The sequence below is a fragment of the Paecilomyces variotii genome (assembly GCF_004022145.1).
Source record: "Paecilomyces variotii strain CBS 101075 chromosome Unknown C8Q69scaffold_11, whole genome shotgun sequence".
Classification (NCBI taxonomy): domain Eukaryota; kingdom Fungi; phylum Ascomycota; class Eurotiomycetes; order Eurotiales; family Thermoascaceae; genus Paecilomyces; species Paecilomyces variotii.
In genome coordinates, this window is record NW_021167150.1 from 571,861 (window position 1) to 587,953 (window position 16,093).

The following is a 16,093-nucleotide window of genomic DNA, read 5'->3' on the forward strand; positions in this document are numbered from 1 at the left end:
TGAATGACAATGAATATGAATGGATACAAATTAGTGCAGAACTGAGACAGACGTCTAGGCTAGTATAGTATCCTAGAATCGATTAATCTATCTGCCTATCTAGGCTGGAATTTTCAATGATTCAAAGATTGAAGCTTGAAGGAAAAGAAAATCTCTCAGAGTATTTCCTATAAATACTAACATTCTGTCAGATTAATCAAAAATTCAACCCCCTAATACTTACTGGTCCTTAGCGATCTGCCGGCGAACATCCTAACATTACTCACTATAAGATAGGATATCCAGCCGTCGCAAGAACCATACTTATACTAGGTACCAACCAAACCACATGCTACCGAGATACAATAATACTATTCCTCACCGCTAAGATCACATGTATCTAATAAGAAAAACAAGAGATATATACACACATATCCAATGTGCAGCCAGCATAGAAGGATAAAGTATTCAAACCCCCCATACCCCCAACGGATCTAACCCAGAACTCCCCCGCATCTCCTGTAATTTCCTCACCCGCTTGACGAGGGTACCAACACAAATCGGCCCAATAAGGGTACAGATAGATATCGCCCAAATAATAACCAAATATATATCAGATATTTCACCCGAAGACCCAGTTACAAATAAGCCTTGGCTTTGAGCGAGAGAAGCGATGAGATATCCGACTTCTCCTCTTGCGACCATTGCGAGACCGAGGATTGATGGTGGGTATAATGATTTTGGTTTTGGGGGGAATGGAATAATTGTTGTTGTTGTTGTTGTGGAGCTTTGGTTGGGGGTTGTTTGTGTGTGAGATTCTGGTTGAGAGTTGGGTTGAGAGGAAGGATTCTGAGATTTGCGATTGTTGATCTTTGTGTTTGCTTGGTTACCTGTGCGTTCTTCTGAGGGTTGAGTGATGGGTGTTTCGGTTGGGGTCTGTTGCTTCTTCTTCTTCTTCTCTTCTTGCAGTTTGTCGGACGTGCAGAAGAGATGGATGCGAGAAAATGGTCTTTTCAATTTATATGCGAAGCTCAACAGGGGCCGACGCAGTGAGAAACGAACGAGCCAAATGCCAGTGATTAATTTTCCAAATATCATTAGAAGAGCGTAGATGATACCACGCCAAATTATACTTCCTTTGAACATTTCAGTGATGGGAATTGCGAATCCAATCGATGCCTATGTATTCTTCTTGTTAATACTGTACTTATTTTATTATAAGCAGGGAGGTCAGAGGGGGATACTCACGAAGAACAGTGGTGTGAGAATTCGATTAACTGGCTGTTTGTAATATTTCTCATAGACCTTTTCACCTGTTGGTGTTTCGCCATGTTGTATATTACTTGTAGAAGATGCATTCGAGGTGTGGGATAGTACACTGAGACCAGGGGTGTCGTTGTCTTGGGCTCTGTTGTTTGAAGAAGGAGGGTCTGTTGAAGGTGTGTTCGAAGGGACAATGCCAGAAGGCATCTTCGACTCTATGACCATGCCATCAAACCACGTAACAATGACTCCTGCAAGGTAAGCTGCAAAAAGACTCGACGTGCCTGCATAAGTGGCACCGGCAACAAGTCCTATTAGAAAGAGTGTCTGGTATAAAAACGCAAACTGCACGCTTCCTATGAAATTAGGGACTTTGAGCTTGGCTGAGAGAACTCTCTTGGAAATCGGCCCGATGAAGAATGCACACAGAAGGAAAAGACCCAGTGCAAAACCAATCGAGACGAAGACGGGCCGAATGACCGTCAGAGCATCGAAGGATGAAGCATTCCCGCCTAGATTTGAAATGATTTGTACCATAACGAGACCAACGACATCATCTAGCATGGCAGCACTGGTCGTAACGGTACCCAGGCGCGTAGAGATCAGATTTGTCGTTGATAGGATTGTAAAGGTAGTTCCAAGGCTTGTTGCGCTTAGAGATGCACCTGCAGCAAATGCTTGTAATGAGGTTGCTCCGACTAACTCTCTTAGAATAAAGGACAAGCCCATCGGCGTGCCAATGCCAGTGATCGCAACGCAGAGAGAAACTATTAGGTTTGCTCTCACGGATTTGATCGATGTTGATAGACCGCCTGGTCGAGGATAAGCAATTGTTCAACTCGTACAGGTATGTACATACATAAGTACAGTACTTACCTTCATATACCAGCATAATCAGTCCAAGATAGCCCAGCTGCTGGATAACAGTTTCTGTCTCTTGATCTAGCCATTTTGCTCCAGGTGTGCCCCAAAGGATACCAATGAAGAGCTGGCCGATGAGCCCACAATATAGAATTTTGTCAAGGCAGACATTGACAAGATTCAAAACCAGGAGAAATCCAGTCTGGGTGAGTATGGTTGTTATTGGCGGTTCATGATAAGCAAATGCTGCATCTGAGCCATCCCCGGCCATTACTTGCTTGAAAGATAACCAGGCAACAGTCACAGGCTTGAATAAAATGCTATTCTTAGAGAAGTACCTTAGGTTTGAGGAGAAGATAAAGAAGAGGCAAACACGGATGTAATTGAGGAAGTGGCTGCGCCCGGCGGAAGTGGCAGAATCTGAGGGCGGACAAGTTCTGACGCAGGTCTTGATTGAGGAAGCTTTGTTAGGATAACCATTAGGATATCCAAGTCTATGGCCGCGTGAGAACTATACTACCTACCTAATTAGTCGAGGTATCATATTGCCATTCCTTACCGCTAAAATCATATGTATAATAACTTCTAGGTGAATAATAACATCCCATTCCACCTTTCACTTTCAACCCCCCTTTACCCTTCATCCCCATCTAACATTCATCCCCATTCCAACATTTGCACAATGATTCCATCTCTGTCATCTTATGTAGGTGCTCGCTAGATCCTAGTCGCGAGCATTATACCTACTTTAGACGACACACTGGTGGTAATCTAGTTCAGCTTCCTTGCACCTGCCTTCACTGAATTTCGAATCACGGTGATCGAGCCTTCCTCAGGCTGCCACTTTTGAGTTATATATCACTTAGTGAGAAGGGAGAAAATTCGATTTCTGTATATCACACTGTGCATAGGAGGGTTCTTCTCTAATGGATAAGATTCACGATGGACGACAAGAACGCAGAGGGCTGGGTCTCTCTGCTAAGGGAAGCAAATCAACTTTCCTTAAACGAATGAACGTGGTCAAATTACCTACACCAGAAGTTCCAGACCCGATCACTAGTCAGTCCGATGAGTTAGTCGATGCCATGGTTGCATCATTTATTGAGCCCGTCAATGACGCTGGTATGATCACTAGAACAAAGGCAGCCTTATAAACCTCTATTGACGATAATCCCTTGTACATTGATAATGTACATACGAGGGAAGCCTTTTTGTCAGAAATTATCACGCCATGCGGTTTGCCGACACACGCCAGGAGAGAGTGGAGCTTATCAAAAAGATAGAGCGTCTTGACGAGGAGTTGAAGAAGTTGAGACTAGACCACGATGAAGTTCATGCGGAGCATCGAGAAGCGATAGCAGGACACCGAGAAGCGATACAGCGCATCGAAGATATAACAGGTGGCGTTGGAGAGTTACGCAATCTATTCTTCGACGTGTACAAGAAAAACCAAATGGACCAGGAGAAACGGCTGAACGCGTTACACTGGTCAGACAACCCTTGGATTCGCAAAACGGAACAAACCGTTGAACGTGACTGCAAGAGGGACGCAGAACTTCCCTACTATAGACATATTGGTATGAAACGCTACAGGGAGTTATACGGATTTTTTTCCTAAGCAAGTACTAACTATTGGTGCGTATCTGACCCTCATAAGATTGCAAAGCTAATGCGTATATAGAATACGAACCAACAATTCGTACCCTCAACAAACATGCGTCGATTCTCAGTTCCCCGTTCATGAAAACTTCTCCGAGGTTTGATGAACTTTGGCGTCACTTTATTGATACACTTGCGGAGTCGGACTACCCCGAAAGATACTAGGCGAATCCTTATTCAAAAATCACACAAGCGTATAGGGCATTCTGGGGTTGTCTAGATTATGAGGTCGCGGAAGTGGAGAGGGTCGATATTGACGAGAAAGATCAGAGACTGTCCAACCTTAATCCGAGGCGCACATGGTATCAAATTGTCTAGCTGAGGGAACTGATTGCTTGCTTGCGTCCACAAATAATAATAATAATATCAATAACAACAATGAACTGGCTATTAGCTTTTTTGACGCTATCCAAGTATTTCAGACGTCTGTCTTTTCTGGTAATACTATCCTTACATGCACGATGTACTAAATTCGAGGGTAGGACACTATATAGCACACTCCAAAGTAAACAATACAGTAGCCATTCCTTTCTCACACCAAGCAAAAAGCAAAGCTAACTACAAAGGTATCTCAAAAATCAAAATTATCTCACACACTTCACTTCATCGTATCATTTACAATCATCCCCTTCATCGACCTCTCCGTCCTCGTCGTCGAGCAGGACCCCGCTGTGGACTGATGCTGCTCCCATCTAATAGTGCCGCTTCGTCTGTTGACGATCGAGTCTTTCTTCGTGTAGGTGGCACGTTTTTCTGAACCCAGCCCGGACCACGAGGAAGGCCTTGAGATCGTGCAAAGTCTTGGTCGCTGCCTTCATCGTCTGAGGCTGCGGGGCTTGTTTGCGTCAGATCTACGATTTCGGAGGCGCGGAAGGGAGCTATGTTGCGGTTCTCGTTCGTCGGTTCTGATTCTGCGCCAGGTCTGGGAGAAGGAGCACGTTGAGGAGAGGAAATCGCCTGTCGTTCTGCTGGTCGGGTTGATGGAGAGCGAGTCCTCGCTGTAGTGCGAGCTGGTGCGGTTGAGGAGATGAGCATGTCGATTGGAGGGAGATCGAACTCGGCCCAGTCGGTCTGTTGTGTCTCGTTTGGCTCTTCTGCTGCTATCCTGGGGATAGAAGAGTCTTCTTGTTGTGCGGCTAGACGTTCTTCGTGAGCGCGATCGACTTCGTAGAATGGATTAGGCACCATCGAGCTTCCTCTGGAGGTTACTTGGCTTTCGACCTGCGAACTGAATGGCATCGATGATGGGTCGTCCGAAAGGGCCTGAGCTTGATAGGACACTGGCACTTTGTAATCGTCGTCCGTTGGATGAGAAGAATTCTCAGCCTGGGTCGGCAGTTGGGGATGGTCTGCGGTTGACTTTTCCTGAGGCGTCGACTGTGGCCTTTCACTGGCAGAGTTGGCCTGTGAAGACGCGCCTCCGGACGGTTCGGGATTTCGATCTGAATGCTGCCGGGCAGAAGGGGATGGGGTAGATCGTTGGGATCCTGCTCGTTTTTTGCCAGCTTCAATATCAGGAGGACTCGAAGGGAAGCCTGTAAAAGTGGGAGACTTGACGGATGAGCTCGAGGAGGCGTGGTCATCTTGGTTATCATCCTGCTTCTCGTTCTGCTCTTGTTGGGAGCTGTCATCGAAATCAGAGAAAGGCCGCAAGAAGTCAAAACTATCATCTGACGCAACGAGATCAGAATCAATCTTCGACCGGAACCCAGCGTCGTTGATCAGCATGGAAATCTCGTTACGGGTCTGGGAGGAGACGGTAACCACGCCTGGTTCAGCTGATGTGTTCTGGCTTTCGTTGGATACGGCTTTATTGTCATCCAGGACTGCGGACTCTCTACCGATACTTGGTCGAGTAAGCTCGAGCACGGAACATAATGGACTCGGATACTAAGGAAATTAATGTACTGACACGCTGACTCCCTGCGCATCGCCTTCGCCTGCCGGCGCGGCTTGTAGCAGCTTGGGCTCGATGAGTTCCGCGAATGACAGTTCCCGAAAGCCATCATCCTCTTCCGTCTCCTCGTCAAACCCCGGCATCTCAAACCCGCTGTATTCACGACGGCCTTCCTCGTCCTCCTCCCCGTCAGTTCGCTGCTCCCGGTCCCGTTTAGCTAGCTGGACCTTGATTGTTTTGTCCTCCAGGACGCTGTCCACCCGTGCCACGCGGTACTCTGATATCTTAGGTTGCCAGTTCGTCGCCTTGGACATATCTAGTTGTTTAAACGCGATGATGGCACCATTCTGCACCTGTCCTTCAACCAGGTCTGGTAGAGTACCCACGTCCGCTGGAACAGTAGGGAGGTCGCATGGTTCCTCTGTCGTCCCGTTGGCATCTGTCATTGCATGGTCCTCACCGGTATGATTGGTTTCCTCTCCTTGAAGGTAGGATTCATCGTCGTAGTTGAGAGAGACATCGCCGTTCTCGCCATCCCAGTAGCCGTTACTATATTCCTGTTCCTGTTCTTGCTCCTGCTCCTGCTCCTGCGCCTGAGCAATCTTCTGTCTCTTCCGTCGACCCTTTCTCCTACCCCATCCCTTGCGTTCCGCGATAATCTCATGGGCCTCTTCGTCCCAGCGCTGTTCGAATGGGAAGGGAGGCGCCGAAAGCTCAATATCATCAAAGACACACTCCGTCGCTTTGATAACCAACTTCTCTTGCCAGTTCTCTTCCGCATCGCTTGCTGCTTCCTGATCCTCCTTGTCCGCGTCTTCCTTATGTGAGATGAACGTTTTAGCTTTGGCAGTCAGCTTTGCGCGCATGGCATCCGCCTCTTCCTTGGATTTCGGCGTCCTCAGTCCAAGCGACCCAAACAGCAGCCGCTTGGAGCTGGCCACGTCTAATGACCGTTTCTTCAATGGCTCATTAGCCGTCTCGTCAGGCTTCTCCTGAGGAGTCTCCGGAGCAGGCTCATCCTTTTTGGCTGTCTGTTCTGGGACCTCTCGATCTGTATAGTGAGCTGGCGGCACATTCTCTTTCTCTGACCACCCGTCAATATCCACCCCGCCAGTCTGTAGGTCTCGAAGCAGCTTCTGCCGCTTGGCTTCGAACTCGAGCTGTTCTTTGGACTGCGGTCTTGGCTCGGTCGCGCCCGTAACCTCTGTAAGAGGGAGACTGCGCCCATTCGCTTCCTCGAACGCTCTCAGTGCAGTAAAGTCCGCATCTGGAGGTAGAAGGCCGAGCTCCTTTAGTTTCACTAGCTTCCTTCGCATTTTATTGCGACGGTTTGTCTTCTTCGTCAGTACAGAACCCTTCCCCGGAGGATTAACTTTGGGCTTCTTGACAGCCTCATCCTCCGACTCAGACTCCGACTCCGATGTGGATTCTTCTGATTCCGATTCAGAAGTCGATTCTTCGTCAGACTCGGATGTCGAATCATCTGACTCAGAAGTGGATATATCTGACTCGGAGCTTGATTCCTCATCGGAAGACGTGATAGAACTGGAATCGCTTGCTGCTGTGCCCACCTTTCTATCTATTCCAGAAGCCTCTGATTCCGAAGAGCTGGAAACTTCCTTACTCTCCTTCTGGAATCTGACATTCTTCGTCCTCTTGGGGGATTCCGTCACACTCTCAGGACGACGGTCAGTGACTATGGAGGACTTGCGGACAGCAGGACTTCCAGTCGGGGTCGTCCCACTCGGTTCTGTTTGTTCAGAGCTTACACCTAACTGCGACACTCGACGGGATGATCTTCTGGTACGTATAGCTTCCGTCGTTTCCACTTCAGGGGTTTCATCTGGCCGTAGGTCTTCTTTCAACGCATTAAGCTCCTCTGCCAGGTCCCCTTCATCAATTTCGGAAGTATCCGCATCGCTGTCAGAATCCTGCGCTCCGGCGAGCTCATCAGGTGGGTGCCGGATGACAGTGCCTTGATCTGACGCGACATCATCCTGGATGTCGAAGAGAGACATCTCTTTCCCGGTGTGTAAATTCCGTGGCAAATCCCACCGCACATCTTCCTCAAGATCGTCACCGGCACTCCATCCGGAAAACGAGATGCGTCGACGCTTCCGAGGCGGGATATTAACCGTAGGTCTTGCAGAGAACGATCTCTTCAGATACGGTCGCCCAAACGGGACTCCATCAATCAAGTGTCTTCCATCCATCGAGATCTGAAGTCGGCCTGATATGCGCCTCGCTCTCATATCGGAGAGTTGTAGAGCTCGAATACTGCACGAACAAAGTAATTAGCCAACGTTACCTCTACACACGTAACAAAACTTAAATCAAATCGAGGAGTCGTGACTAACACAACCTCGTCCCCATCCCTCAACAAACCCTCCACTTCCATGAAATGCAGACACTCGAACCCATTCACTTCAACCACATAATCCTCTAGACCCCACTGTCCGATTTCGTTCTCTTCGCCATTATAATCGCCTCTCGCGCCAGTAATGCTTCCGCCCTTCGTCTCGAGTGGGATCACCTCGTTCACATCCTCGAGCAACTGCGCGATGGTGTAGTCATCATTTCCGTACGTCGCGTTCGGTGTTCGCGTCGATGTAAGAGCGGATGCAGACGATGCGGATCTAGGCGCTGGTACCGCCTGAGTTGATGGAGGAGAAGTCGTCCATAGGATTCGCGTGACGGGGAGCCCGTGTCGTTGGATGATGAGATGGAGACGCATGTTGTTGGTTCCCGTTTGTTGCGGGTGGATGCGTGCTTGGTTATGCGATGGGATTCATTGACGAAAGGCCATCGAGATGCTTCGCTGATTTTCAGTACTTAGGCGCAATGAAAGAAGAATGGAGCGCTCGCGGGGCCAGCGCAGAGCTTGAAAGCGCGCGGGAGCGTAACTAATGCGAATGGAAGGAAAAGTTCAAAGGGGCGCGGAAAGGAACCCGTTGCGCGTAGTTGGCTTGAAAACAAGTCAGGCGACAATAAAAGTCAGGAGTTTCTCGTAATAAAAACTTCCCGCGAAGAGGAAAAGTATTGCGTCGAATATTATCGCGCCAGTTAGTTTCGAGCAGCGGAGGTTTTTGCGGAATGAAATGATGATGCCAAGCGGAGCGGTGATTCCACGTGGTCCGGCGCGCTTTCGGTTTAAGTAGCAGCCTATAAACTACTATCAGTAATACTGCCTCATAGTTACCTAACTATGTTATTATCATGCACTAGATGATGATAGTTCGGTGTGCTTGCACAGCTCTTGACATCAATAGCAATTATTTCATACTCGTCCCTATCTACATATTACTCATCTCCCTTCGCCACGCCGACTTAATCCAAAGCGATCGCAAGGAGTCAAGAGGGGAATAATAACGGATCTCTAGACACCGATTCCTGGAGAAAACCGGCCTTTTCTCCACATGTAACACCGAGGGGGAAATTCCAAAGGATATATGAATGATACAACTAGGATCTTGAAAGCCATGACCAGTGACCCAACGCCAGATCATGCAACTTTGCTCAGGGAGTAGAAAAAAAAGAAGAAGAAGAAGAAGAAGAAGAAGAAGAAGAAGAAGAAGAAGAAGAAAATTAACGGGTCGTCGATAGTGTGTTCCTGCTCAGGGACACATCAAAGTTCTCATGATTATTATTATGCTCCTGGAGTCGGAGGCTGCTTGCCGTTTGAATGGCCTGGAACGGGTTTTCGATGGGGCACACCCAAATTCATGCGTAAATTCGTGTTTGACGGCCTCCGCTGAGCAGCATTATCGGTCGCTGAGAGAGGACTTAGCTGCGTTGGCATTGGCTGATACTCTGGTAGAGGTTCGTCGTGCCGCTGTTCAGCGGAATAGGGGCGCACATCAACCGGTGACAAGGCCGGACTCACGTTCTCAGGGCTGGAGTGCGAATCAGTAGGCGTTGAAGGAAGCATATCAAACGATTCGACAGAGGCATTGGAATGTATCGTGCCAACACTGTCGGGGAACAGTCTCTCCCTACCCTTCTCGTCCGGAGATCCAACACCTGTTTCTGACACTGTCCGTCTCCCGGAAATGCCATCTGGGGGGTTATAGTCACGTCGTGGACCGTCTACTGGGCCGAGATCTTCGGCAATAGCATCTTCATAGCTTGGAGGAGCGTCTGCGTAGCCATCTTCCGGATAGGCTGGTACTGGGGGAGCGGATGGCCTTGGGGGCATCGGAGGACGTTGACTTGGGCTTGTGGGTGTTCCTGCTGACTCGGCGGCTTTGCCATTCCTGCCAGCCATTGCGTCCAACAGAGCCTGTGGCGGAGCAACTCCCGAGTATACCTTGACTGGAATTCTCAGCGGTAGTACCGCCATAGTCAACTGCTACTGTTAGCAGAATTTCCTAAGGATAAAGAGACGTCTGTGATCCTGCAAAGAAGAGGCAGTAGGGCCAGCGTACCTTGGGTGCTCCTTTGATTCCGTGGCTCAAGCCAACGCGTACTTCCAGCTCATAAGTTCTCCAGATATTGCATGTTTCAAAAGATGGAGCGACAGAACTTGGAAGAGGTATCCGAGACCAGATTGCGGGATCGATCTTAAATTCTTGGCCAGGAGCGTCTTCGCCTCTGATTAAAGGCTGGTTCATATTACTGTGGCTCACTAGAACCCAGCTGCCACTTTCTTTCCTTGCCAGATCATGTGCACGGATATGTGTATATGCTATCAACTCAATCTGAATCATCTGCAGGTATATAGTCTCCAGTGTATCTGAGATTTTCGTTACCAGAACGCGGAGAGGGATTGGTTCGTTGATTGTTAGAATCGGAGGGTTTGGCAGTCTCGCATCGACGGAGAAACGAGGGCCGTCTGCGGAGGAGAGGCCCGTTGTACCGGATATTTTCTGAAAGAGACCTCTCTTTTGTGATGGGGCTCCAGGCCTTGTAAACTGATGTTGTCGCCGCGCGTATGTCTCTTCTTTCGGATCCCCCATTTTCGGGGGTTCGATAGGGAGGAAGTTGAATTCGGATATCTAAACGAGCATGTCAGTAGCTATACCACAGCTGACCGTGAAATCATGCAGTCCTGGCTCATTTCAGAATATTCATTCTCGTTAACGTTGGGGACATCCGAGAACATACCGATCGGATATTCTCCTTGTAGAACTGCGGCCGGACAATAGTCGCTTTAACATAGTACTTAATCTCCGCTTCTCCAGGAAACCCCCTCAATGATGGAGGCAACGTCTTCTTAACATGGCGATCAGTATCCCGTGCCACTTCGAGTCTCAGTCCAGTCATGTTGAGATTCGTCAACATGCTGTTATGGGTGCTGCATGAATTATTGAACGGGAACTAGAGAGCAGTCAGCACCCAGCTTTGTACTGAAGACGTATATATATAGCCTCAATGCCTGCATGTATTCACCTTAAATTTGAATGGGTACTCATGCACTCCAGCAGGAAGGGTATAAACTGCACTGGAGCCATGCTGATAGACCTCCGGACTGGGGAAAACCGTGGAAACTTTGTAAAGCAGCTGCAGACCCAATCAGCCCACTCCGGTCGATTCGAAATGATCGATGCGCAATTGTGCTCTGCAGTCAATATACAACACGTGGACGTGACCTGACTTACCTTATGAACCTCTAGTTCCGTCTTCTTCTTGTCCGGTCTAACATCGCCCTGATACCGCGGGCCCGCCAGCCGCGTCCGACTTTCACCTTCCAACTTCACCTGGATAGCACTGATCGATGTATCCGTCACAAGCTGCACAATGACCTTCCCGGTGATGATGTCCAGATTCGTGAAATATGCGTGAGGCCGGTCCAGATGGATCCTCGCCGTCATGGTGTCTGCGCACCCCCAGTGGATTTAGGTACTGGATCAACCCAGTGATCGGCGAACGCTGGAGGCGGGCAGCCTGGACTGAGTATTACCGAGTGCGGGGAAGACAGCGCCAATGATATCACTGGAGATACTTCGGAAGCTGGGGATTATAGACGAGTTTCTATGCACTCAAGAGGGAACATCCAACTAGTGGTTTCTCTGTTGGTGTCTGGGGAAAGAAAGGCTGTTGATAGGAAGAACTGCGGGTATACACGAGAGAAAGGGAAGATGACGTTTTCTCCGATCTTCTACTTAGAGCGCCCAACGGGGCCTAAGAATATTTTTGCGAAAAGCGCTCCGTGGGGCTGAAAACGATCGATGAACACTCCGCGGCTAGACTGAAACTTTATACCAGTCCGGGTGCTCCGGGATGAGCATTATTCTCTTCTCGTTATCGTGCTGTGCACTATTATTATTCTCTCCATCCTCTGCGCTGTCCGTGACAGCGCGAATTGCCGTATACGGGTTTTCGGATAGCTAAGCCACAGAATGAGCTGCATCAGATCCGGCACAGCCTCATTCACGCGTCTCCGCACGCTGGTGACTGGGGCCTATAAGAATTCTCAAAGCATTATACAGCAAATCAAGTTTTATTATATGATATTTATTCAGATAGAGCTATTGGGGTATATGTCTATGGATGCCACGAGATTCTAAGCCGTTGAGATCCGGTACGGCCGAGATGCAACGGTGCTTCGAAGATTGACTGACTATAGACCTTCTTTTGCAAGCATATCTACAGAGATACTAGTCAGCAAGCTTACACGGAGAGCGCAATACGTCACTGCTTACCTGCAATATCAAGATAAAATGCAATGGCATTGAAACTGCGAGAACCATGTTAGTCAGTGGCAACAATAACGACCTTTCACCCTTAATGGATAGCTTCAGGGGGGGTTACTGACTGCCTTTTCCTCCCGACAAGCTCACTGACCAGCCACTTGAGTCTGTTACTCCAGTTTATGAGGTCCAGGTGGCTCACGCCAACCAGAGTGCCCTTGTAGCTGCCCCATCTGCTGCTGGCGATGCTGACCAAACCATCATTCGGTCCTTCCAACTGCTCAAGAATCCGATGCGACTGGCGGAAGACTGTCCAAAATCCGGGGTTAATCATCGCTCCGTACGAGTAGTAGCTTCAACATGTTAGCAGCAACGTTCATCCCAACCAACTCCATAACTGAACACTAACCGAACGTCCTCTACATCAGGCGTGTTGGGATTGAACGTCCCTTCCATATACTTCCGTGTAAGCTGGTCGAAAGCCCCAGTATCAATCCTCATCCGGTTAAAGGCGTAATAAATCTGGGGTAGACGATCGTCTGAAAAAAAGGATGAGCTTGGTTTCGTCAATTTGACCATACGGACCACAAACCACCAATCCGCTCGAATATATAGTCCGCAATAGACGAACCTATATCTATCAGTTTCCGTTTTCATATTCCATCATGCGTGGACCGGCTGACCTCTATGCGGGGTTGCAATGGTCGTCAGCGACTTCACTTTGAACTCAGACGGCCTCAACCTGCTAAGCATGTAACGAGAGTCAAGTCCTCTTTTTCAAAACGATTAGCTTCGCGACTTGCGACACCGTTGTCCAGAGTCCTCACCCCTAGAAAGCTGGTAAGCCATTCCTGTAGTCTAAATCGGGAACCCAGAAAGCCTACCATGCTATGACTTTACACCGTCCATAATTAGCATGTTATCCAACAACCGATCCCTGAGAAATGGGAAAACCAACGCAATTATATTAACATGCTTCCCCCTCGCGCCCGCAGCAATATCCCTAGCGAGCTCTTCCGCACGCTGTTCAATCGATCCGGACGGAGGAACCTTAGCAGTAATAACTTCCACCCCTTTCATCGACAATGCATCCTTGATACCACGCCAGTATTGAATTGCCGGAAGAAGCGGCCCTGCTAGACGGAGCTCATCGAAGCCTAACAAGCCATGCGCAAGGACAATTGGATACTTCGGAGTCGCTGCGATAAGTAAAAAAACGGATCATTAGAACGTTTTCGAACAAGACAATCCATTAGGGAATAGCCAATCCACGCACCATATTGTTCCCTAAGAACTGCATATTCATCCTTTATCAATTTTCCAAAATCTTCAAGACGCGGATCGGACTTCGGTGCTGTCTCGTCCTTTTGCGGCGCGCTTCCGCGCTGGGAGTATCCGAAGTAACGACAAGCGTTGCCGCGACATGATGGATACAGTCGGTGGGAGGAGTGGCAGATTCCAGTTAATGACTTGACAGCGTTCGGACGGATTGTAGCGTATTTCATCTTTTGTCTGGAGATCCGCGTTACCATGGTTGGGAATCTGCGACTCTTTAAGTGCCGCGAAACGCCCAATGACGCAACGGGTTCCGCGCCGCAGCCATGTGAAGATACCCCCTGCATAGGTACTAGAGTAGATACTACCGACAACCGCATTCGATATCGGCGCATTCCAGGTCTTCGGCTTAGATTCGTAGAACAATTGGTACATATTTAAATAACTACTAGATATGCGAAATTGCACCAACAGTCCTGGCCTACCAGCTGCTCTTGCTTACAGGGCCCATCAATGGAATCAAGAAGACGATATTGCATTTACATTTCAGACAGGGATGCTAATAGAGAGGAACATGATGCGACCTCCCTCAAAACAAGTAACAACAAAGTGGGACGGGATATTCTCAAAGTATCCCACAAGCAATAACGAGCGCTCATCTCGCCGGATCTATGCCTTGCTGGCGATCTTCTCAGGAACTTCGGTCTGGACGTTCACCACAGCGTGGAGCAGATCTTCGACAACCTTGTCGCCCTTCTCCGCTCCCAGCTTCTTGATTTCCTCAAGCTTCGCCTCAGCTTCCTTATTAGCCTCTTCCTCGGCCTTCTTGTTTCCGCTCGAGTGCTATTTCGGGAAAGATATATCGTTAGTCCACCCTGAATACCAGTAAACTGCCAGGCCGCCCTGGTAGTTGGAAACTCTAGACATGAACAGCCAGCTCACCTCTGCCTCGAACTTCTTGAACTCTTCCTCCTTTTGCTTTCTGTAGTCCTCAATCTCCTTCTGTGCCTCTGTCTTTGCGTCCTTTACTCTCGTAGTGCGGTCTGGGTGACGAGTAGTTAGAATATGCCTCGCGAATGCTCGATAGGTGGAAAGAGGGGTAGAAGTCTGTACATTCTCTGGCTAAACATCCTCGTCAGTATACGTTGCGCTAAATAGACAAGGGGTAACCTGGTAACTCACCTTTCTGCACAATCTTCTGGGCTTCTCGTTCCGCCTGGAATAACCCATTAGTGAAACAGTTTCATTGTATTTCCTGAGTAGGTCGAGGGCCACTCACGTCCAGCAACGTCTGGATACCTGCGGAGTTCTGGGCAGACTGCAAGGAAGGTTAGTAATTTCTCTGTGCACTGTGATCAAGCCACCGGAAACATACCATCTTGGCGAATCGATCTCTATAAATATCAGTGAGACCGACGTCAAGAGGGTTATATCAGGTGGAGGTGCTGGAGATCGTGGAGCTGTGTAGTGACCGCAGCTCAGACACTCCGGGGCCGATCGAGGCCACGCCCATGCGGGCCTCGATTCTGCCGCTCCTCACCGCTATTTGAATACCTCGCAATCGCCGTGGCTTATCTCAGCAAGCTCAGACCCTCTAGCGAGATGCCCCCCCTACGGGTGGGCTTTTTGCTGTAATAGCCTATATTAGTGCATATACTAAAGACCTGGGCCAATAATATAATATAAAAAAACCCTCACTAATTTTTAGACTAATAGTAAGCTATATAATAAAAAATCTTATAAAAGGTCTAAAAATAATTAATTATAATTTATAAGAGATACTTAAATAATCTTATATAAAATTAAGTATTAATTTTTAATATTATATTTTATATCTTAAATTATATCTATTTAAGTTAAAAATAGGCTTAATTAATTTATTTTAATCTTCTTTATCTCTAATATTTAATATAGAGCCCTAATCTTATATAAAAATATTTTAAAAATAATATCTAGAATTGCTATTATCTAATATATCCTTAAATTATTTATTCTTACCTCCCGCAGAGATTATATTATTAAATAATCTTAAAATTAATAAGAATAAATATAAAAGGGCTTATACTAGGATAAAGAATAATAATATTAATATTTATAATCTAGAGGGCTTAAATAAGTATCCTTTATATTAGACTTAGCAGAAACTATAGATATTTATTAATTATTTATATAATTATTATTAGAGCTTTTAATAGTTTATATATATTTAGATTATATATTTTTTAGAGATTTAGTATTATTGCTATTATACTTATAAAATAAAATAAACTTTTTAAAAAGAGATATTAAATAAGATATTAAAGATTAATAATTAATATAATTTAGCTTCTATAGCTAAGATAAAGCTTAATAAGCTTATTAAATAATCTTATTTTAAGAAGTTTAATTATATTATTTTAATAAAGGATATTAATTTTAAAATTATTTTTAATATTATTTAAAATATTATTTTAAGATTATATAAGTTTCTCTATAATTTATTAAGAAATTACTACACTTATTAATTAAGTTATATTAATTAATATAATAA

General features: G+C 47.0%; 6 protein-coding genes across 6 annotated transcripts; 1 reads left to right on the forward strand and 5 right to left on the reverse strand.

The window, feature by feature from the left end:
- Window positions 1-332: 332 nt before the first annotated feature.
- C8Q69DRAFT_476997 (Sodium/hydrogen exchanger family-domain-containing protein) lies at window positions 333-2,758 on the reverse strand. Its single transcript, XM_028631298.1, has 4 exons — window positions 2,663-2,758; window positions 2,119-2,597; window positions 1,228-2,054; window positions 333-1,158 (listed from the first exon to the last, which is right to left on the reverse strand). Exons 2-4 carry the CDS (start codon window positions 2,372-2,374, stop codon window positions 448-450), a joined length of 1,794 nt encoding a protein of 597 aa, XP_028482632.1. The 5' UTR covers window positions 2,375-2,597; window positions 2,663-2,758; the 3' UTR covers window positions 333-447.
- Window positions 2,759-3,026: 268 nt separating this feature from the next.
- Window positions 3,027-3,927, forward strand: C8Q69DRAFT_530170 (hypothetical protein; the record flags this gene model as incomplete). Its single annotated transcript, XM_028633724.1, has 2 exons — window positions 3,027-3,680; window positions 3,770-3,927. Exons 1-2 carry the CDS (start codon window positions 3,335-3,337, stop codon window positions 3,925-3,927), a joined length of 504 nt encoding a protein of 167 aa, XP_028482633.1. The 5' UTR covers window positions 3,027-3,334.
- Window positions 3,928-4,161: 234 nt separating this feature from the next.
- Window positions 4,162-8,738, reverse strand: C8Q69DRAFT_477003 (hypothetical protein). The gene is made up of 3 exons (XM_028631299.1): window positions 8,017-8,738; window positions 5,675-7,936; window positions 4,162-5,608 (listed from the first exon to the last, which is right to left on the reverse strand). The coding sequence occupies exons 1-3, from the start codon at window positions 8,391-8,393 to the stop codon at window positions 4,393-4,395; spliced, it is 3,855 nt and encodes a 1,284-aa protein (XP_028482634.1). The 5' UTR covers window positions 8,394-8,738; the 3' UTR covers window positions 4,162-4,392.
- A 567-nt stretch (window positions 8,739-9,305) lies between these two features.
- C8Q69DRAFT_406533 (hypothetical protein) lies at window positions 9,306-11,469 on the reverse strand (the record flags this gene model as incomplete). The annotated part of the gene is made up of 5 exons (XM_028628123.1): window positions 9,306-10,004; window positions 10,084-10,653; window positions 10,763-10,975; window positions 11,048-11,158; window positions 11,257-11,469. The coding sequence occupies 5 exons, from the start codon at window positions 11,467-11,469 to the stop codon at window positions 9,306-9,308; spliced, it is 1,806 nt and encodes a 601-aa protein (XP_028482635.1).
- A 621-nt stretch (window positions 11,470-12,090) lies between these two features.
- Window positions 12,091-13,912, reverse strand: C8Q69DRAFT_477020 (triacylglycerol lipase; the record flags this gene model as incomplete). The annotated part of the gene is made up of 9 exons (XM_028631300.1): window positions 12,091-12,244; window positions 12,301-12,335; window positions 12,414-12,641; window positions 12,698-12,827; window positions 12,881-12,919; window positions 12,972-13,058; window positions 13,169-13,182; window positions 13,247-13,487; window positions 13,565-13,912. Coding segments are annotated over 9 exons (1,148 nt in total), but the record flags the coding sequence as incomplete, so codon positions are not given.
- C8Q69DRAFT_477030 (vacuolar ATPase) lies at window positions 13,904-15,119 on the reverse strand. Its single transcript, XM_028631301.1, has 6 exons — window positions 14,939-15,119; window positions 14,843-14,881; window positions 14,746-14,779; window positions 14,677-14,685; window positions 14,506-14,606; window positions 13,904-14,406 (listed from the first exon to the last, which is right to left on the reverse strand). Exons 1-6 carry the CDS (start codon window positions 14,939-14,941, stop codon window positions 14,233-14,235), a joined length of 360 nt encoding a protein of 119 aa, XP_028482637.1. The 5' UTR covers window positions 14,942-15,119; the 3' UTR covers window positions 13,904-14,232.
- Between the last annotated feature and the right edge of the window lie 974 nt (window positions 15,120-16,093).